This window comes from Chrysemys picta, chromosome 2 (genome assembly GCF_011386835.1).
Source record: "Chrysemys picta bellii isolate R12L10 chromosome 2, ASM1138683v2, whole genome shotgun sequence".
In the NCBI taxonomy this organism is placed as follows: Eukaryota; Metazoa; Chordata; order Testudines; family Emydidae; genus Chrysemys; species Chrysemys picta.
In genome coordinates this window covers 91,585,493-91,603,014 of record NC_088792.1, presented here as the reverse complement: position 1 = coordinate 91,603,014, position 17,522 = coordinate 91,585,493, and the positions used below count along the sequence as shown (strand labels likewise).

The 17,522-nt window shown below is 40.8% G+C and overlaps 1 protein-coding gene across 1 annotated transcript; it reads left to right on the top strand.

The window, feature by feature from the left end:
• The first annotated feature begins 223 nt into the window (after positions 1-223).
• RP9 (RP9 pre-mRNA splicing factor) lies at positions 224-9,230 on the top strand. Its single transcript, XM_005302732.5, has 6 exons — positions 224-564; positions 3,418-3,448; positions 4,035-4,164; positions 4,469-4,560; positions 6,612-6,673; positions 7,984-9,230. The coding sequence occupies exons 1-6, from the start codon at positions 248-250 to the stop codon at positions 8,177-8,179; spliced, it is 828 nt and encodes a 275-aa protein (XP_005302789.2). The 5' UTR covers positions 224-247; the 3' UTR covers positions 8,180-9,230.
• Positions 9,231-17,522: the final 8,292 nt, after the last annotated feature.

Genomic DNA, 17,522 nt, shown 5'->3' with positions numbered 1-17,522 from the left:
GCACTAGCTCATTGCTTTGATGGTTACTGATGCAGAGGGAATAGTTCGACTCACCTCCACCCCAGGCAGCTTTCACCATTTTCCCCCCTGAAAACCCTTTAAGCGGGTGGCCCCTTAGCCAGGGGCTGAGCTCAGCAGGGCCGCTCTGTGCCCCGCGGAGCGCTGGAGAAGGAGGGGGCGCTGCCTGGGATTAGCCAGGCCCAGCCGCCCAGAGGAAGTCCCTGCTTTGCCTGCAGCGGGTGCAGGGATGGGAAGTCAAGTGAAAGTGAAATCAGCAACGGGGGGAGGGGAGGCGCTGGTCGCTGCAGGAGCTGCAGCTGCTCGGCTCTGTGCCTCCCCTTCCCGCCGGCCGCCCGAGCCCGGGGCCCCCATGTCCCACAGGCGGGGAGCGCGGGAGAAGGCGGAGGCCGCCCCCGCCGAGAGGCGCAGCCACAAGCGGCCCAGGAGCCAGCGCGAGCCCCTGGCAGGCAGCAGCGGGGGCTGCAGGGAGCTGGAGCGGCATGAGCAGAAGAGGAAGAAGCGGGAGGTGCAGCAGATCCAGCAAATCCAGCACCTGGAGTCCTTGTAAGGGGTTCGGAGGGAGGGGGGAGCAGACGGAGAGTCCCCGGGACAAGCCCCTCTGTGGCTGGGGAGCTGCCCGCCAGTGCCCCCACCCGTTGCTGACCCGTCATTGCAGAGATGGGCCTGTCGGGCGGGCAGCTCTGTTTTACGGCTAGCCCCTGCTTCTGTGACAGGCTGAACCCAAACCCCGCACTCTCGCTAGCCCACCCCCCTGGTATCTGAGCGCCTCTCCTGTGCGTTCGCAAATAGATCATAACATTCTGCTGAACTGGGTCCCCGGGAGGGTGCTGGAAATCCGGATTAAAATTTAGGGGCGGCATTTGTTGTTAGCTGATTTATTTGGCCTTTATAGATAATTAAAATACACTCATGATTTTATTTATAAATGAAAACTACAAAGGGGGTGGAAGCGCCAGAGTTATGGGAATGGGATCATTTTATTATGTCACCTGCTACTGGCTCCCTTCTAATTCTGGCTAATCATTGCCCATGTGGTGCTTCAAAATTTTGATCTGGGTTTTTTTTTAGAGGCAATGGGCCAGGCTCTGCTGCTGCATGGAAATAGGGAGTCTAAACCTGTGCATGCACATGTGGCAAAAGCAATGTTCATTTTCTTCCAAATCCTGTCTGGAAGTAACCCCATGCGCAGGCCCAGACCCTGTACTGGTTACCTTTGTTCCTGACATAAATAATCAGTGTATGAAGCCAGAGCAGGAGTTTTATTTACAAAATCCAGTAGGACCTATCCCAGAAAATGCTTCTCATATGTCCCTCTTTTTGAGGAATGTCACTCAGCGTAGTTCCAAAGTTACCTAAATTCCCCCCAAAATCGGTGTCCCTTCACTTTTATCATTGAAAGTTATACTGTATACATTAGAAATGCAGAATCATTAAACTGATGCTATAGAGCTCTCTACACTGAGGAATCAGTCCCATCGCTTTTTAACTTCGCTGCATGAATAATATTTTGATGGCCTCAATTTGGGCCATTGTCATACTTTGTCTTACATTTAGGCCTTTGCAGAGTGAGAGGTATACCACTCTGTGGCTACTGTTTTGGCTGTAGTGCAGCCTCTCTGGTCTGTTTAGGGTCAGGGAACTTGAAGCAGAAGGGAAAACATGTAGCCAGTGTTTCACCTGCTGTGCACAAGTCTTCTGGTGGGCACCTGTGTGCAGTGACCTTCCAACGTGGCCCATTTTGCATAGAAATAGGTCCAGGATTTGTTGTTGTTGCTATGCCCACCAATTTCTCTGAACATTTTACAGAAGGCAGCCAGTCTGTCCATTCTCTATATACCTGTCCACGTGAAGATAAGTAAAAAAAATGTCTGTCATCCAGTGCCTTTTAACAGGGCCGGCTCCAGGGTTTTGGCTGCCCCAAGCAGCCAAACAAAACAAACAAACAAAAAAACCGAGTAGGAGTGAGGGACCGTCCGCCGAATTGCTGCCGAACAGCTGGACGTGCCGCCCCTCTCCAAAGTGGCCGCCCCAAGCACCTGCTTGGTAAGCTGGTGCCTGGAGCCGGCCCTGCTTTTTAAAAAAGTGTCCTTCCCCCAACTCCTTCCCTGATTTTGTATCTGTCCTGTTTGTTTTTTAAGTGACATTTCGAAGAAAGCGTGGGACCTGTAGTTTGGCAGCAAAGCATGACCAGCAGGATCCCTTTGGAGTGAATGAAAAAATGTTCAATGTAAAAGGCTTAAGATGTGCTGAATGATTCCTCTGATGCTGAAAAATATGTGTGTGCCTTAATTTATGAAAAGGGGGTTGAGACGGGTGGAAATACCATGGGCTGCAACCATAATTTAATGTTAATTCCTTCACAGTGGGAGTAGGGATTTCTTGTTGTGAATTACTCCAGACAGTACTCTAAGTGTTGCTATTGTTAAGAAGATGATCAAATGATACCTTGGCATTGAACACCCGTGTGTACATTGTCTCCATCGGTGTCTTCCAAGTCAGATCTGCCCACTGTATGGACAAAAACACGTCTCTCTATTGTCAACGCTGCTGATCCAGCATGGCTGCAGAACAGCCTCCTGAGTCATCAACAAAACTATCATTGATGCTGTCTTCAGATTAGTCATTGATGATGTTGAATGTACTAGAGAGACCGTTTGATTATCCTGTACTAGGTTGAGCTTGTGGTGCTGGCAGTAAGAAAATTCTTGCTTTGACATTGTCAGTTGAGCATACACCTCTACCCCAATATAACGCGACCCGATATAACACAAATTCGGCTATTACGCGGTAAAGCAGCGCTCCGGGGGGGGCGGGGCTGCACTCTCCGGCGGATCAAAGTAAGTTCAATATAATGTGGTTTCACCTATAACGCGGTAAGATTTTTTTGGCTCCCAAGGACAGTGTTATATCAGGGTAGAGGTGTATTTATGACTCAGTGTTGGAAAAAATAAATATGGAGTGGTAAGATGTCATTTTCCTTACCATAGCTAGACTTTCAAGATGAAAGAGTTGTGAATTTCTGGCAGCTAGGGCTCAGTTGGATGCACGAAACATCACTATAAAGCAGCATAATGAAGTTGTCATTTCCAAGCAAACTCAAAACCAAAGCATGTTTGCAGATTAGAGTGGATTGTGTTATTTGCAGAAGACATTTTTTTTTGGCTGTTTAGAAACACCACAAGCATCACTTCACTCTGTTTGCATCAGTGTGTTGCACTGTGGTTGCTACACTTCTTAAGGAGTGTAATTAAATAAAGCTTTAGGCTAAGTACATTTAAATTATATGGAATTTTTAATTTTATAACATTGAACGGCTTTGTTTTGTCCATGTATATAAGTCTGATGCTGCGTTGTAGAAAATAATGTTAATACAACTATATTTTTATTGTTTTCCAGTTATGAGAAACCTCCTCCAGGGCTAATTAAGGTTAGTAAATTGTAATAAATGTTTTGTATTTAAAAGAAACTGTAAACACTGGTTGGAATCCTGTGTTCATTAAAGTCAATAGGAGTTTTTCCATTGGCTTTGGGGGGGATCAAATCCACCTTGTATGATTCCCTCTCTCCTTGCCATTAACATCACATTAAATTAGCATGTGATCTTTTGTGAAATTCCTCTTACCAGATTCAAAGAGTCATAATTTAGTGTTTGCAACTTAAACAAAAACTGCCGCACATAAAGGCTATTGTAATCACTATATTCAATTACAGGGAAGAGAAAAATCAATAAAAGTTGAAAAGTGTTTAATTCTTTTAATTTAATTAAGTGTTGGACTAAATGGCACAGGAGGGAAGCAATTCAGACTTGAAGGGAAAAGTTAAGGGTAGCAAAAAAGAAAAATGAGTGAATGCTACTAAAAAGGGTATAACTTTATGGGTATAAAAGAGGAAAGGAATATCAGGGAGAAAGTAGGTCTATTAGTAAATGACGACATATACTTATACACTTGGGTTATTTGTTTTAAAATAAGCTAGATGAAATAGGGGTTTTGTTTTGCTTACCATTTCTATAGGAAGATGAAACTAAGCCAGAAGACTGCATACCTGATGTACCAGGCAATGAACATGCCCGAGAATTCCTGGCTCATGCCCCAACTAAAGGACTCTGGATGCCATTAGGAAAAGAAGTCAAAGTTATGCAGTGTAAGTGCAAGAAGCGTCCAAATTTCACTGGGCTTTTTTTTTTTCTTTTATAAATCTTTTGACTTTAAGCAAAAAAATCTTGGCGATAAGTGACTATGCAGTATAAAAGATGAATTCCAGATATATTGACTTCATATTGATATAATAGCAGCCAGTATCTTGAAGGCTTTTGTAGATTTGCAGACTGAATTTAATGGTTTGTTTCTCTTTACTGTGCTTCAGCTACGTAAAGATGTTTTCCATTAATGTTTTTAATCGGTTGTGAGCTGACTCAAAGATTCAGTTTGCTTCTGTTTTACTAAAGGTTGGAGATGTAAACGTTATGGACACAGAACAGGAGATAAAGAATGCCCATTCTTTATTAAAGGCAATCAGAAATTGGAACAATTCAGAGTAGTAAGTAAAAATATTGTAGTATTGGTTGTATTTTTCATTAATAATGATGATGGCTAATCTTGCAAGTGAAAAGAAGTCTATTAGCTTATGATCTATAAAGGATTTTCCGCTGTGTCTAGTATCATATTGATGTTGAAACCTGACCATAGTCCTCTTATTAGAGAAAAATGTCTCTCTTCATACACAGATGTGATTGAATGTATTATTAATTTGCAGAAAACCCACTTTTTAAATGGAAGATAATAATTTGCATATAAATTATAAGTCTTTAATCTTTTCAACATCAGTTATTTATGATTAAATATCAATGTAACAAAAACTCTGTTAACAAATAATCAGTGGTGAATTGCCCAGATTTGCCATCAAGAGATTTGGATTACCTCGCATCAAATGAGTTTGTAGACCAAGCTATGAGGAGCCACAAGAAAGTTAGGAAGATGTTCAAAGAGTGAATGATGCAGAAATTTTAGAAATACCTTATCTGTAAAACTCCCATGTGATTTGTCTTACATTTCACAGAAAAATTCTATCCTGGGGATGAGATAGCGTATGTAAAATTTCAGGGGGATTGTTTAGGTAGAATTAGTAAGGGGAGGGGTTGGGAATCAAACTTAAAATAGGAAACTAGCTTCTTCCTTAACTATGGATGGACAAAATGCCTTCCAGATATGGGATTTAAGTGCTGGTGCTTAATAGGTATTCTTCTTTATGCTAATGTACAGGTGTCTCTGCAATACAGCTTGACCATAGAAATAGTGGTAGAGAAAAAATTGGAAGATTATTTTTATTACCATAGGGCCTAGGAATCCTATTTATAGACCAGGACTCCATTGTGCTTGGTGCTGTACAAACACCTGCCTCCAGGAGCTTAGCCAAGAGACAGAGGATACAATACTGACAGATGGAGTACGAGGAAACAATGAGACGATATTGTTCAACATGGGAGGCAGTGGTTTTAGCACACCAGTGTACTAACTGTGGTCAGGTTGTCTGAGGCATCACAGAAAAAAGGGGTTTTGAAGGAGGATAATGAGGAAGTTTTGCAGATGTTTACGGGGAGCATCTCATGAGTATGAGAGGCAGCCTGGGAGAAAGGGTGATGGTTTTTGCAAATTTAACAAGTGGGCAGTGGAGGCTGGCATCGTGGGCTAATCAGAGACGGGAACTGACATCTCGACAGTGAATGAGAGGTGATAGAATTAGGGTGGAAGAGCGTCTTGAAAGGGAAGACAAGCAGCTTATGTTTGAAGCAGTAAAAAAGAAGGAGCCAGTGAAGGGATACAAAGAGGGAGGTGACATGGTCAACGCAATGAGCTAGGAGAATTATCTTTGCAGCAGCATTCTGAATGGATATTAATGGGGCAAGATTGCCTTTGTCAAGGCCAGAGGAAAGGATGTTGCAGTAATCAAGATATGAGATTAAAAAGAGCCTGAACAAGAATTATAGCTATGTGGCAGGATCGGAAACGTCATGTTTTAGAGAAAAGAGATCTGCAAGATTTAGACATTGCATGGCTATGAGGACCTAGAGAGAGGTCGGAGTAGAGGATGATGCCCAGGTTATGGTTCTGGCTCACAGACAGGATGTCAGTGTTGTCCCCAGTGAGTGAAAAAGGAAGTAATGGAGAGGGAAGGTTCAAATATGTTAGAGGCATATTTAAGATTATTTCAGGACTTCAGCAGTAGTTCTAATTTATTTATAACCAGTTTTATGTCTCATATCACCATAATATTTGAGCACCTATAGGAGATAGTCCCCAACTATAGGAGGAGACGTGTTGTGGGCAAGGAGAGCTCTATGCAGTCAGCTACATTTTCTTTGGATCAGAGTTGCATAAACCTTTCCTGATGCCAAAAATCAGCCCAAGTTCACCAAAAGGTTTGCAATAATGTCAGTGCATCCTTGTGAATTGAGAGCTTGGGACTCTTCTATTGGAATAAACGTTTATTGTTGGATTGGATATTTTAGTGGTAGGAAAGTGTCATAAATATATGCGCCAGTGGTAGTCTCTTTTACTGATACTGGGCTTTCCCTTTCCTCTTTTTCAAAGGCACATGAAGACCCCATGTATGATGTAATAAGGGAAAATAAACGCCATGAAAAGGAAATGAGGTAAGTGTATCTCTGTAGTAAACTTTTTTTTTTTTTAATGTAAGCCTTTAATTTGTATTATTCTGTGAAAATTAGATATTACGGGCAAAATTTCCCTCACTGTTCAACTCATCACCTCCAAACAAAAGTTAATTTTTAATGGTAATCTTTATATTTTAATAAACAGCTGATGCAGAAGAGGAGGTGTCATTTGTCCCTTCTTAATAAATATTTGCTATTTTACTTGTTGCTCATAAATTGAAGTGATTTTATATTTAATGATTCCTAGAACTGCCTGTTCAAAAAGTAGACATGTTCATTTTTGTCAACATTTTCAAACCTGGAAGGCTCCTAAATCTACTTTTTTACATCTTTAGTAAAAATGATCTGATTTTCAAAGGTGCTGGGCACTCACAGCTCCAATTGACTTCAGTGAGATTTCTAAGCAGTTCTGAAAACCAGGTTGGTTTTATTTAGATACCTCTGTAAGGATTTAGGAAGCTAGCTTTAGGTACCCATGTTTGAAAAATGTGGCCTTTATTCCTATTGTTAAATCGTTATTCAGTAAATAGGGCAGAAACGTTTAATTCTCTTCCTTGTTCCTTGCACTGGGAAGCATCACTGATGAGCAATGTCCAATCAACATTTGAGCTTAAGGGATAGGGTGCAGTGTAGTTGTAGGTGACCAGTTGCATGTGTTTAAAAAAAATACACACCAAGTTGAAATGGATGGTACCAAATAGAAGTAATCAAGCTAGTAAGGAGACTTTCCTTATCTGTTAAGAATCCATTCTCGCATGGAACTAAACAGGGGGGGGGGGGCTTTTGCATCAGAAATTATCTGTTTTGCTAAAGGAGAACCTGCTTTTTATGTCAGTGATACCAGTGACTCCCCCCTCTTCATCATTGTAACAAAACCTCATAATTTATTCATCCTGGATTCACCTGCATGTCAGTTAGTAGTAGTATAAAAATTGGTTTGGGGGCATACTGATGGCTGTTGATTCTGAGTACACTGTATACATATTAAAATAAAATCATCAAATAACTGCTTTTGCTGGGTAGTAGTAGAGGCCCTCCCCTTATAAATGACCCCACCTACAGGATGGAAAAACACTTGAGTTGGACAAATGCCTGTCTGAAACCAGGAGCACAGAAAGCCATAACTTGGACTCTGACTGGAGTGATTTGCATAGCCAGGGATCCTCCCCAAAGAGAACCTGGTGACCAGTTCTCACAAGTCTATTACATCCTTCACTTTTTTTGGGGTGGGCATACCGCTGCACACATGGAGAAAGGATTCTCGTTCATATTAATTTTTGTGTATTTAGGATACAGCAATTGAAGCAACTGCTGGAAGACTCTTCTTCAGATGAAGATGGAAGTAGTGGCAGCTCCAGTTCCTCAGAATGTAAAGAGAAACACAAGAAGAAGAAAAAGAAGGAGAAAAAGAAAAAGGAAAAAAAGAAGAAAAAGAAAAGAAAGCACAAATCTTCTAAATCAAATGAGAGGTCAGAATCTGACTGACAGCAGTCACCTGCTAAGTGCTTCTTGACCCCAGATTGTGAACTGTAAGGAAACATCCAAAGAATGAGAAAGAAACAACCAAAAAGGGCTTTGTAATAGTCTAGGAGAACATACAAACGGGTACGTCTAATGTCCCATTTGTGCCATCCTTTTCCGCCTCTCTGCTGTGGTGCCCCAAGCAAGGGATGAGCTCAATTATGGCGGTTTAACAAGGATTGATTTTACTTGAGCATACCTATGTACTGTGAAACATGGGCTAATGATCATCTAACTTGATGGTTGATAAAACCTCACTGTTATGCTGCCACCTGTTAAAACAGCCACCACCTAAGGGACTGCCTACAGATTTCAGCAGAGTACAGCGGAGCCCTCTAGTGAGGTAATGTTTACTCCATAAAACAATTTAATTACACAGAGAGCTTCACTGTAATGGGAATTGCAGTTTGTACTGTGCAAAGCATTGAACCATGTTAGGACTTCCCATTTATAGCAAACAACAATGAATGTTGCTACGTCCAAGCTAAGTGTAATCAGGCTGTACTGTATCTTCCCTGCATGCTGATGGTCACTCGGATCATCCCACGATTGGCAGCTGGCACCGCTTTAAAATGTCTGACATAAGGAAAAACCTATTAATGTTAATGAAGAGGTTTTACTTTAAGGCAAAAATGTATTGTTAGCAGGGTTTATTTTTATTTACTTGAAGAAAAGCTCAGTTCTGAAATTTCAACTATTTCTGAGCCCCACTCTACAACATTGACCAGCACCTACTCATTGAAGTAATCCTATGAACTGCAAAATTGGGCTCCATGTGTGAAAATCTCTTGCTAAATAATAATAAAACTCCCCCACTAATTTTGCTGACAAAAGCTAGCATGTTAGTTGCTTGGAAAAGAGTTTTCTTGTTTGAAATGGAATGGGTAACAATGTTCTTCTGAGCATTGTTCACTATCGATGTTGTATTGATACATGTTTGTTTCTAAAAAGGTTTGGGGAAGTAACTTTAAACGTGTTTTAATTTTACATATTTAGTAAAATATTTAATTCTGTATGTTTTGTGAATCATTGTGAATATGGAAAATACAAAGAATATTCTTGTAGCAATACACCTCTACCCCGATATAACGCTGTCCTCAGGAGCCAACAAATCTTACCGCGTTATAGGTGAAACCGTGTTATATCGAACTTGCTTTGATCTGCCGGAGTGCGCAGGCCTGCCCCCCCGGAGCACTGCTTTACCGCGTTATATCCAAATTCGTGTTATATTGGGTCGCATTATATCAGGGTAGAGGTGTATATGGAAGGAATCCCAAATGTTTTACAAGTGTATACAGTACACATAGTACTATAGAAATGTAGCAAAGAAAAAGCAGGTTAGAAACAAGGATACTTTGGTCAAGGACATGAGGACAACTGCCTACTTTTACAAAAAGGGTCCATGGGGTCTCTAATAATCTCCCAGGGCAGACAGGACTGGAAAGATCTGTACAACAGTAAACAGTAGAATACCAGATATATCTGCCGCTGCAAGATGAATGGCTAAACTGATCTCACTGTGATGTGAACCTACGGTTGCAGGGAGTTTAGGTGTTTAAAAGTAATCTGCAAGGGAAAAAGGGGTTTGTCCTGTGGACTCTTTGAAACTGCTTTATGACAACGAAAGAAGCTCTGAAAATTTTTTTACATTGAAAATATCAGAAATGTCAAAGTTGGTTTTTCTTTGTTTTGTGAGAAACCTCAGATACAGAATTGGAGTTTTCCTTCACTGGGAGGAAAAAGGTGTGTTTAGAATCTGAGCTTAAACAAGGCAGTTGTAGCTGGTCGAGGTAAACCCAAACATAGGCTCCCCATTAGGGCTTACACTGAACAGCTATCACAGGGTAAAGCTACAATTGCCTTGTTTGTGGCAAGCGTGAAATCCTGACTGTTGACTTTGGTGATGGTTGGATTTCACCCTAACATTTTAGTACAGGTTAAATGTGCACTACTACTACTTCTTGGCATGAAAGCTTTCTGTTCCTATAATGGAAGGGGGGTGGGAATGGTGAACTTTTAACAAAATACTTTTTTTTCCTCTGCTGCATAATTTTCAGGTATTGGAGTTAAGAGTTTAAACAATCTGAATAAATATTGAGAGGGGAAGTACACTAAGGAGGTGAAGTCTGCATAAACCTGCTATTACCATTCTTCCAGAAAGATACTGTGGATGACTGGAAGTAGGGTCAAAAAGCCTTACTTCGAAGAGGCCTGTTCTTTTTTCCTTGCTAGATTTTTATATCAACAGAAGCTAAGGGAATAAAAAGGGGGACAATCCATTTCTTTTCCTTTACAAGATATCCTCCAAATCTAAAGCATAGACCATGTAGTCACCGTCATCACAACTGTGCATAATCCTCCTATTGAATCACAGCAATGTAACTTTTTAGATGATGTTATCTGTATTCTATCTTAAGGCCCAAAAGATAATGTTCCAAAAACAGCTACAGCAGGGGGTTCTCAAACTGGGGGTTGGGACCCCTCAGCAGGTCATGAGGTTATTACATGGGGGGTCATGGGCAATCACCCTCCACCCCAAACCCTGCTTTGCCTCCAGCATTTATAATGGTGTTAAATATATTTAAAAGTGTTTTTAGTGTATTGGGGGGGTCGCACCCCGAGGCTTGCTGTGTGAAAGGGGTCACCAGTACAAAAGATTGAGAACCCCTGAGCTATAGGGTATTTTCTCTTATAGTATTTAGTAAACAAGTTGTTTATATGCAAAATTAACATTACTTATTAGTGACTATCAGAAGTTCAGGAATGCTCAATGGTAGGGTAACAGACAGCTGGCTACAACTGCAGTTTCTTTGGCGGTGACCTTGGCAGTTGGAACTGCCTGAGATTGGGCTTGATTGATCTCCTTCTTTACAGTGCTGCAGTGGAGATATAAGTATTGTCATCAGAGCATCCGGTTGCTTGCTTGTTTGCAGCATGGTTGAAGGAAGGTGGGTAGGAAATAGGTTCTGAGAGAGGTCTTGCAACAACTTCCTACCAATGGCTACAGCAAAGCCAATCTTTAAAATGTAACAGAGGCTTCATGTGGGTTATTGCATCTTTCCTTACAGTTTTTGCTTGAAAGTCTATCCTGAAAGCCATATTAAGGTGTCTTTATAAAACTTCATCCCATTAATTGTTAATGGCCCCATCCCTTTCTGCTACCTCCTTGGGTGTTTATCTTTCATAGAGCTGATGGTGGTTGCCTCTCTTCTACTATAAGGGTTAAGCTTTGTTAAACATTTTTTTAAATATTTTTTCCTTAAAATACAGTCTTTAGAAAAATTTTAACCTCACTACACACACCACCCACACACTTAAAAAAAATGGCCATATAAACTCAGCAGAATAATTATTGTTCTGTATGCAAGTGAGAATATTTTCCCCGTACATTGCTGTGGAACACTTAATGATGATGGGGAATCAACAGGTGGTAGTTTCTAATGTAATTTTGCCCTATGGATAGGTTGTCAACCCACTAATATTTACAGTTTTAATCAGTGACCTGGAATAGATCATCACTACTGATAAAAAGTTCATACATGATACAGAAGTAAATAATTAGGATGACAAATCACTGCTAGAGAGTGATGTGACTCAGACATGTTTTAATACAGTCAAATGAAAGAGCTTTACCTAGAGCAGTGGTTCCCAAACTGGGGTTTGTGAATCCCTGGGGGTTTGTGGGGAAAAAAATTCCCTGATGGCCGACAGACCTGTCCCTAGGGACCACGGGCAGCAAGGGGCCAGCAGCCCATGGACTTCTAAGAGCTAAGCAAGCATATCTGTCACCATGAGGAGATTTAAACTTCAAGAATCCTTATAAGAAATGGAAAGAGGTAGATAGTTTTTGCTGTTTTTAAATTAAATAGGCAGCTAGTATTGTTTTTAAAGTTATGAAGAACAAGTTTAGGCTTTATTGTAACGTGTGTTTTCCTAGACTGCTCCAGACCTGAATGCTTGTGTAGGAGGAACTTGGAGTTGGCTTCTTAAATACCTTCATGCTGTTTCACATTTGATACCCCTTGATGAAACATAGGAGCCTTGTCTTATAACAGGCTTATTCAGAGTGATACAAGCTATGAAAGTGAGATTGTGGAAGTGGTGCTGTTTTTTTTCATAATGTAATAAAAATACTATACTAAATGTGTACTAATCATGTCATAAAACAAATTTTGTATTTCCAGGATCACTACTTTTATAATTTATACTCAAAGGAGAAAATCCCTGGAAATATTCATTTTTAGGAGGGGGTTCACAAGACTTGACATTTTAGTGAAAGGGGTTCACAGGTTGTTAAAGTTTGGGAACCACTGACCTATAGGAATAGAAAAAACAACAAAGAGTCCTTGTGGCACTTTGGAGACTAAAAAAATATATATATATTTGGGCATAAGCTTTCGTGGGCTATAATTCACTTCATCAGATGCATGGAGTGAAAAATACAGTAGGCAGGTGTCAGGGCTGTATCCCCACTTTGAACTTTAGGGTACAAATGTAGGGGCCTGCATGAAAACTTGTAAGCTTAACTACCAGCTTAGCTCTGGTCCGCTGCCACCATCCCAAGAATTCCCATGCCTGGGAAGCCTTGAGAAACCTTCACCAATTCCCTGGTGAATACAGATCCAAACCCCTTGGATCTTAAAACAAGGAAAAATCAATCAGGTTCTTAAAAAGAAGGTTTTTAATTAAAGAAAAAGGTAAAAATCACCTCTATAAAATCAGTATGGAAAATAACTTTACAGGGTAATCAAACTTAAAGAGCTCAGAGGACTCCCCTCTAGTCTTAGGTTCAAAGTACAGCAAACAAAGATAAACACTCTAGTAAAAGGTACATTTACAAGTTGAGAAAACAAAGGAAAACTAACACGCCTTGCCTGGCTATTTACTTACAAGTTTGAAATAGGAGAGACTTGTTTAGAAAGATGTGAAGAACCTGGCTTGATGTCTGGTCCCTCTCAGTCCCGAGAGCGAACGAACAACCCAAACAAAGAGCACAAACAAAAGCCTCCCCCCCCCAAGATTTGAAAGTATCTTGTCCCCTGATTGGTCCTTTGGGTCAGATGCCAGCCAGGTTACCTGAGCTTCTTAACCCTTTACAGGGAAAAGAATTTTGGAGTCTCTGGCCAGGAGGGATTTTATAGTACTGTACACAGGACAGCTGTTACCCTTCCCTTTATAGTTATGACAGCAGGTATAAATATACAGCACATGAAAAGATGGGAGTTGCCTTACTAAGTGGTGGGCGGGGGGGAGGAGAGGGTCAGTGCTAACAAGGCAAATTCAATCGGGATGGATGTGGCCCATTCCCAACAGTTGTTAAGAAAGGGTGAATATTAACAGAGGGAAAATTACTTTTGGTTGTACACCTACAGGATCTCTATCAAGCATTCTTAAAACTACAATACTCACCTGCTGAAGTGAAGAAACAGATTGACAGAGCCAGAAGGGTACCCAGAAGTCACCTACTACAGGACAGGCCTAATAAAGAAAGTAACAGAACGCCACTAGCCATCACCTACATCCCCCCAACTAAAACCTCTCCAGTGCATCATCAAGGATCTACAACCTATCCTGGATGACAATCCCTCACTCACAGACCTTGGGAGATAGCCCCCCCAACCTGAAGCAAATATTCACCAGCAACTACACACCACACAACGGAAACACTAACCCAGAAACCAATCCTGCAACAAATCTTGTTGCCAACTCTGTCCGCATATCTATTCAAGGGACACCATCATAGGACCTAACCACATCAGCCACACAATCAAGGGCTCGTTCACCTGCACATCAACCACTGTGATATATGCCATCATGTGCCAGCAATGCCCCTCTGCCATGTACATTGGCCAAACTGGATAGTTTCTATGCAAAAGAATAAATGGACAAAAATCAGACATGAAGAATTGTAACATTCAAAAACCAGTAGGAAAGCACTTCAATCTCCCTGGACACTCAGTAACAGACTTAAAAGTGGCCAGACTTAAGAGTTCAACAAAAAAACCCTTCAAAAACAGACTTCAACAAGAAACTGCAAAACTGGAATTAATTTGCAAAGTTGACACCATGACATTATGCCTGAATAAAGACGGAGTGGCTGGGTCACTACAAAAAGTAACTTTTCCCCCTCTGTTGATACTCACACCTTCTTGTCAACTGTTGTGAATGGTCCACATCCACCCTGATTGAATTGGGCTTGTTAGCATTGACCCCCCACTTGGTAAGGCAACTCCCATCTTTTCATGTGCTGTATATTTATACCTGCCTACTGTATTTGTCACACCAGGCAGCTGATGACATGGGTTATAGCCCATGAAAGCTTATGACCAAATAAATGTTAGTCTCCAAGGTGCCACAAGAACTCCTCATTGTTTTTGAGGACACAGACTAACACCGCTACCCCTCTGATACCTATAGGGAGAGAGAACATAGTATTTACAAGATAGGGAACTGTATTCTCAAAAACAGTGGCTCAGTTAAGGATATAGGAGCCATCGTACATAAATCAAAGATGTGATACTCTGACAGGGTAAACAGACTGCCATAGACAACATGACTAATACCACTTTCTGGACTATAGTGTCTAGGTTTCCAAAAATGATAATTTGGAGCAGGCTTAGAAGAGCAACAAGACTAAATTATTGTCCAGGAAACACAATGCAAGAGGCTACAGCAGCACAATCAGTTTATTGAATACAAAGTTAAGAGGGAGCTTGAGTGCAGTTTTTATGTACCTATACAGGGAGATGATGTTAGATAGGCCTTTAGCACATGAAATCTAATGGCTGAAAAATTAAGTCATGCAAATTCAAACTGAAAACAGCATAAGTAGGCATATACACACACACACACACACACACACACACACACACACACACACAATTTTATATTATAATTGGCAAGGTATGTGGTAAATTTTAGAGTTTTAAAAATCAAAATGGGATGTCTATTGAATCACAAGTTGGGCAAAAGGCAGGAATTCCTGAATTAAGTGCTATGGTTTGGGATGCAGATCAGAATAGATAACTAATGGTCCTTTCTAGCCTCAGGAGGAGAAGCAAACCACCACACACACACACACCCCCACACACACAATTGAGCTGTTCCATAAAGTGTTAAATTGAGCAATGGGCATCTACCTCTGATTAACCATTTACTTATTTAAGGCACTTGACATCTTGGTAATTATTTACTTCAGAGACTGAAGCTTTTAACAAGTTTCTTGCCTCCAGTGCATGTAGATTCTGGTTTATCATGTTACTTATGAATGCTAGAATTATGAAACATTCACATGACTATACAAATCAAGAGGGGTGTAGCTATAACAAGTCTACCAGCTCATAGAGCTATGAGTTATCCTAGTAAACTTCTTGGGTCTGATTATCTAGTTAAATATTTTTTCCTCCTGAACTGTTGTGGCACTACCAGAGAGCTCTAGAGAAGACAAAGGTGTTTGGAGCAGGGAGATCTATGTTCTGTATGCACTGACAAGGTCTGAGCATAACAAGCTACTTAAAATTCAGTGAGAGGTCAGAGATGACTTTGCCATTCCAAAGTCATTGATTAATAGCCAACTAGCACAACAAACCAGCTATAGGGAATATGTGCTGTGGAAGAAGTTTGTGTCTTGCACTACACCTGTCTTTCCTTAGCAGATCCATAGTTAGCACACATAGTATTTTTGTAAGTGGTTCTTACATTCTCTTCATTTAATGGAAACAGCTGTAATTTGATCTTTTCCACCCAGAAGCTAAGAACAAACAATTCTTAAATCAACATTGAAGTGGGAGAAATTATATAACACCAAACATACATAGAATTCTACACTCCGAATGTGAAAAATGCACAACTAAATTTGACATGCCAAGCCACCATTGGCATAAGATTTGGTGATTATACCCAACCTACCCTCTGACAGAAGAAGATTTAGCTAGCCACACGTATCTTTTAGAATTTGAGTCAGAGGCAACAAAACTGTCCAACGAAACATCCAGTGTTGGAATCTCAGGGGTCTGTTTGAACCTCCTTTGCCAAAAAAGGGAATTTTTTTCCTTCAGCTGTCCTACACGTGTAGGGTTTCTTGCATAGTCTGTTGAAGTCCCCGAAAGTAAAATGCAACAAAGCGATAGTTATAAGCCTGTATCTGAATCATTACTGCCTAAAATGGCAGTATAGAGAAGTCTGTACAAACAGGCTGTTCAACTGATTTTCTGACACTATGGAGTCAACAAGGTGATTTAACTTAGACACGGCAAGCTGGTTAAGTACCTAGCTGAATCAAATACACTTCAGAAAGCTGCAGAGGAATATCTAGTGTAGGCAGGGTTTATTTCACGCTGACTTGTATTCTGAACCACTGCAATTTGGCCCATAGCCACACTAGCACAGTTCCGAGCCATTTAAATTGAAATGCCCTCTGCATCTCTCTTCCACGTGTCTCTGCTCAGCTCCCAGAATCTACTGCATCTGAGATGTTTTGAAGTATCCCAGTAATTTGTTCTGTTCCCATACACATTGCCACCAAGACAGTTCAGAGAGAGGTATTTTAACTTGGAGTACATGTGTAGTGACATGACATTTTACAGCCATGCCAGGATTAAGTGGTTTTTAGGATAACAGAAGAAAATTTAAGAGTTAAAGTGGTGTTAGGCTCAGGTCAGGTGTACCCAAATTCAGAGTTAAATGTATTGGATGTATGAGACCAGTAGCCGCAGCAGCAGAGACGCCAAGACATCTGCAGAAGTTGTCCCTTAAAACTAGAGTGCTGGGGATCATTTAACTGTTAGAACTATATGTGCTCTCTGGATAGAGCTCTACAGTCTCCACATCTGTCAAGCTATCGTTACATAAAGCAGCAAGTGGACATGGAGTTATTTTTTACTGTATATTAAATTCTTTGGTTCAGGAACTGGAAAAATCTGAATTCTGAAGAGTTGTTTTGTCATTAGTATTCTCCACTGAGGATTAATGTTTCAACTATCCTAGACCTAGTTTTCCTGCAGGAGAGGGGACCTCAGGGAAAGTCATGGCTGGACTCCTGAAAGACACTCCGGACACTGACAATCATTCCCACTGTTCTATTCTCTGAAGATAGAGAAATTTAGTTTCCTTAAGTCTCGACCTCTGAAAAGAAGCATTGAAGTTGGGGTTACAAAAAACAAGCTTTGAAGTTAGCACAGAATTTAGAACAATATGGTAGGAAGGTAGGAAAGTAAGTCCAATTGCTTAGGTGTTTACTAGTACAGACAACCCATCCCTACATTAGACTTGTTCTTCAGTACAGTAGTCAGGAAAGAAAACCCACACA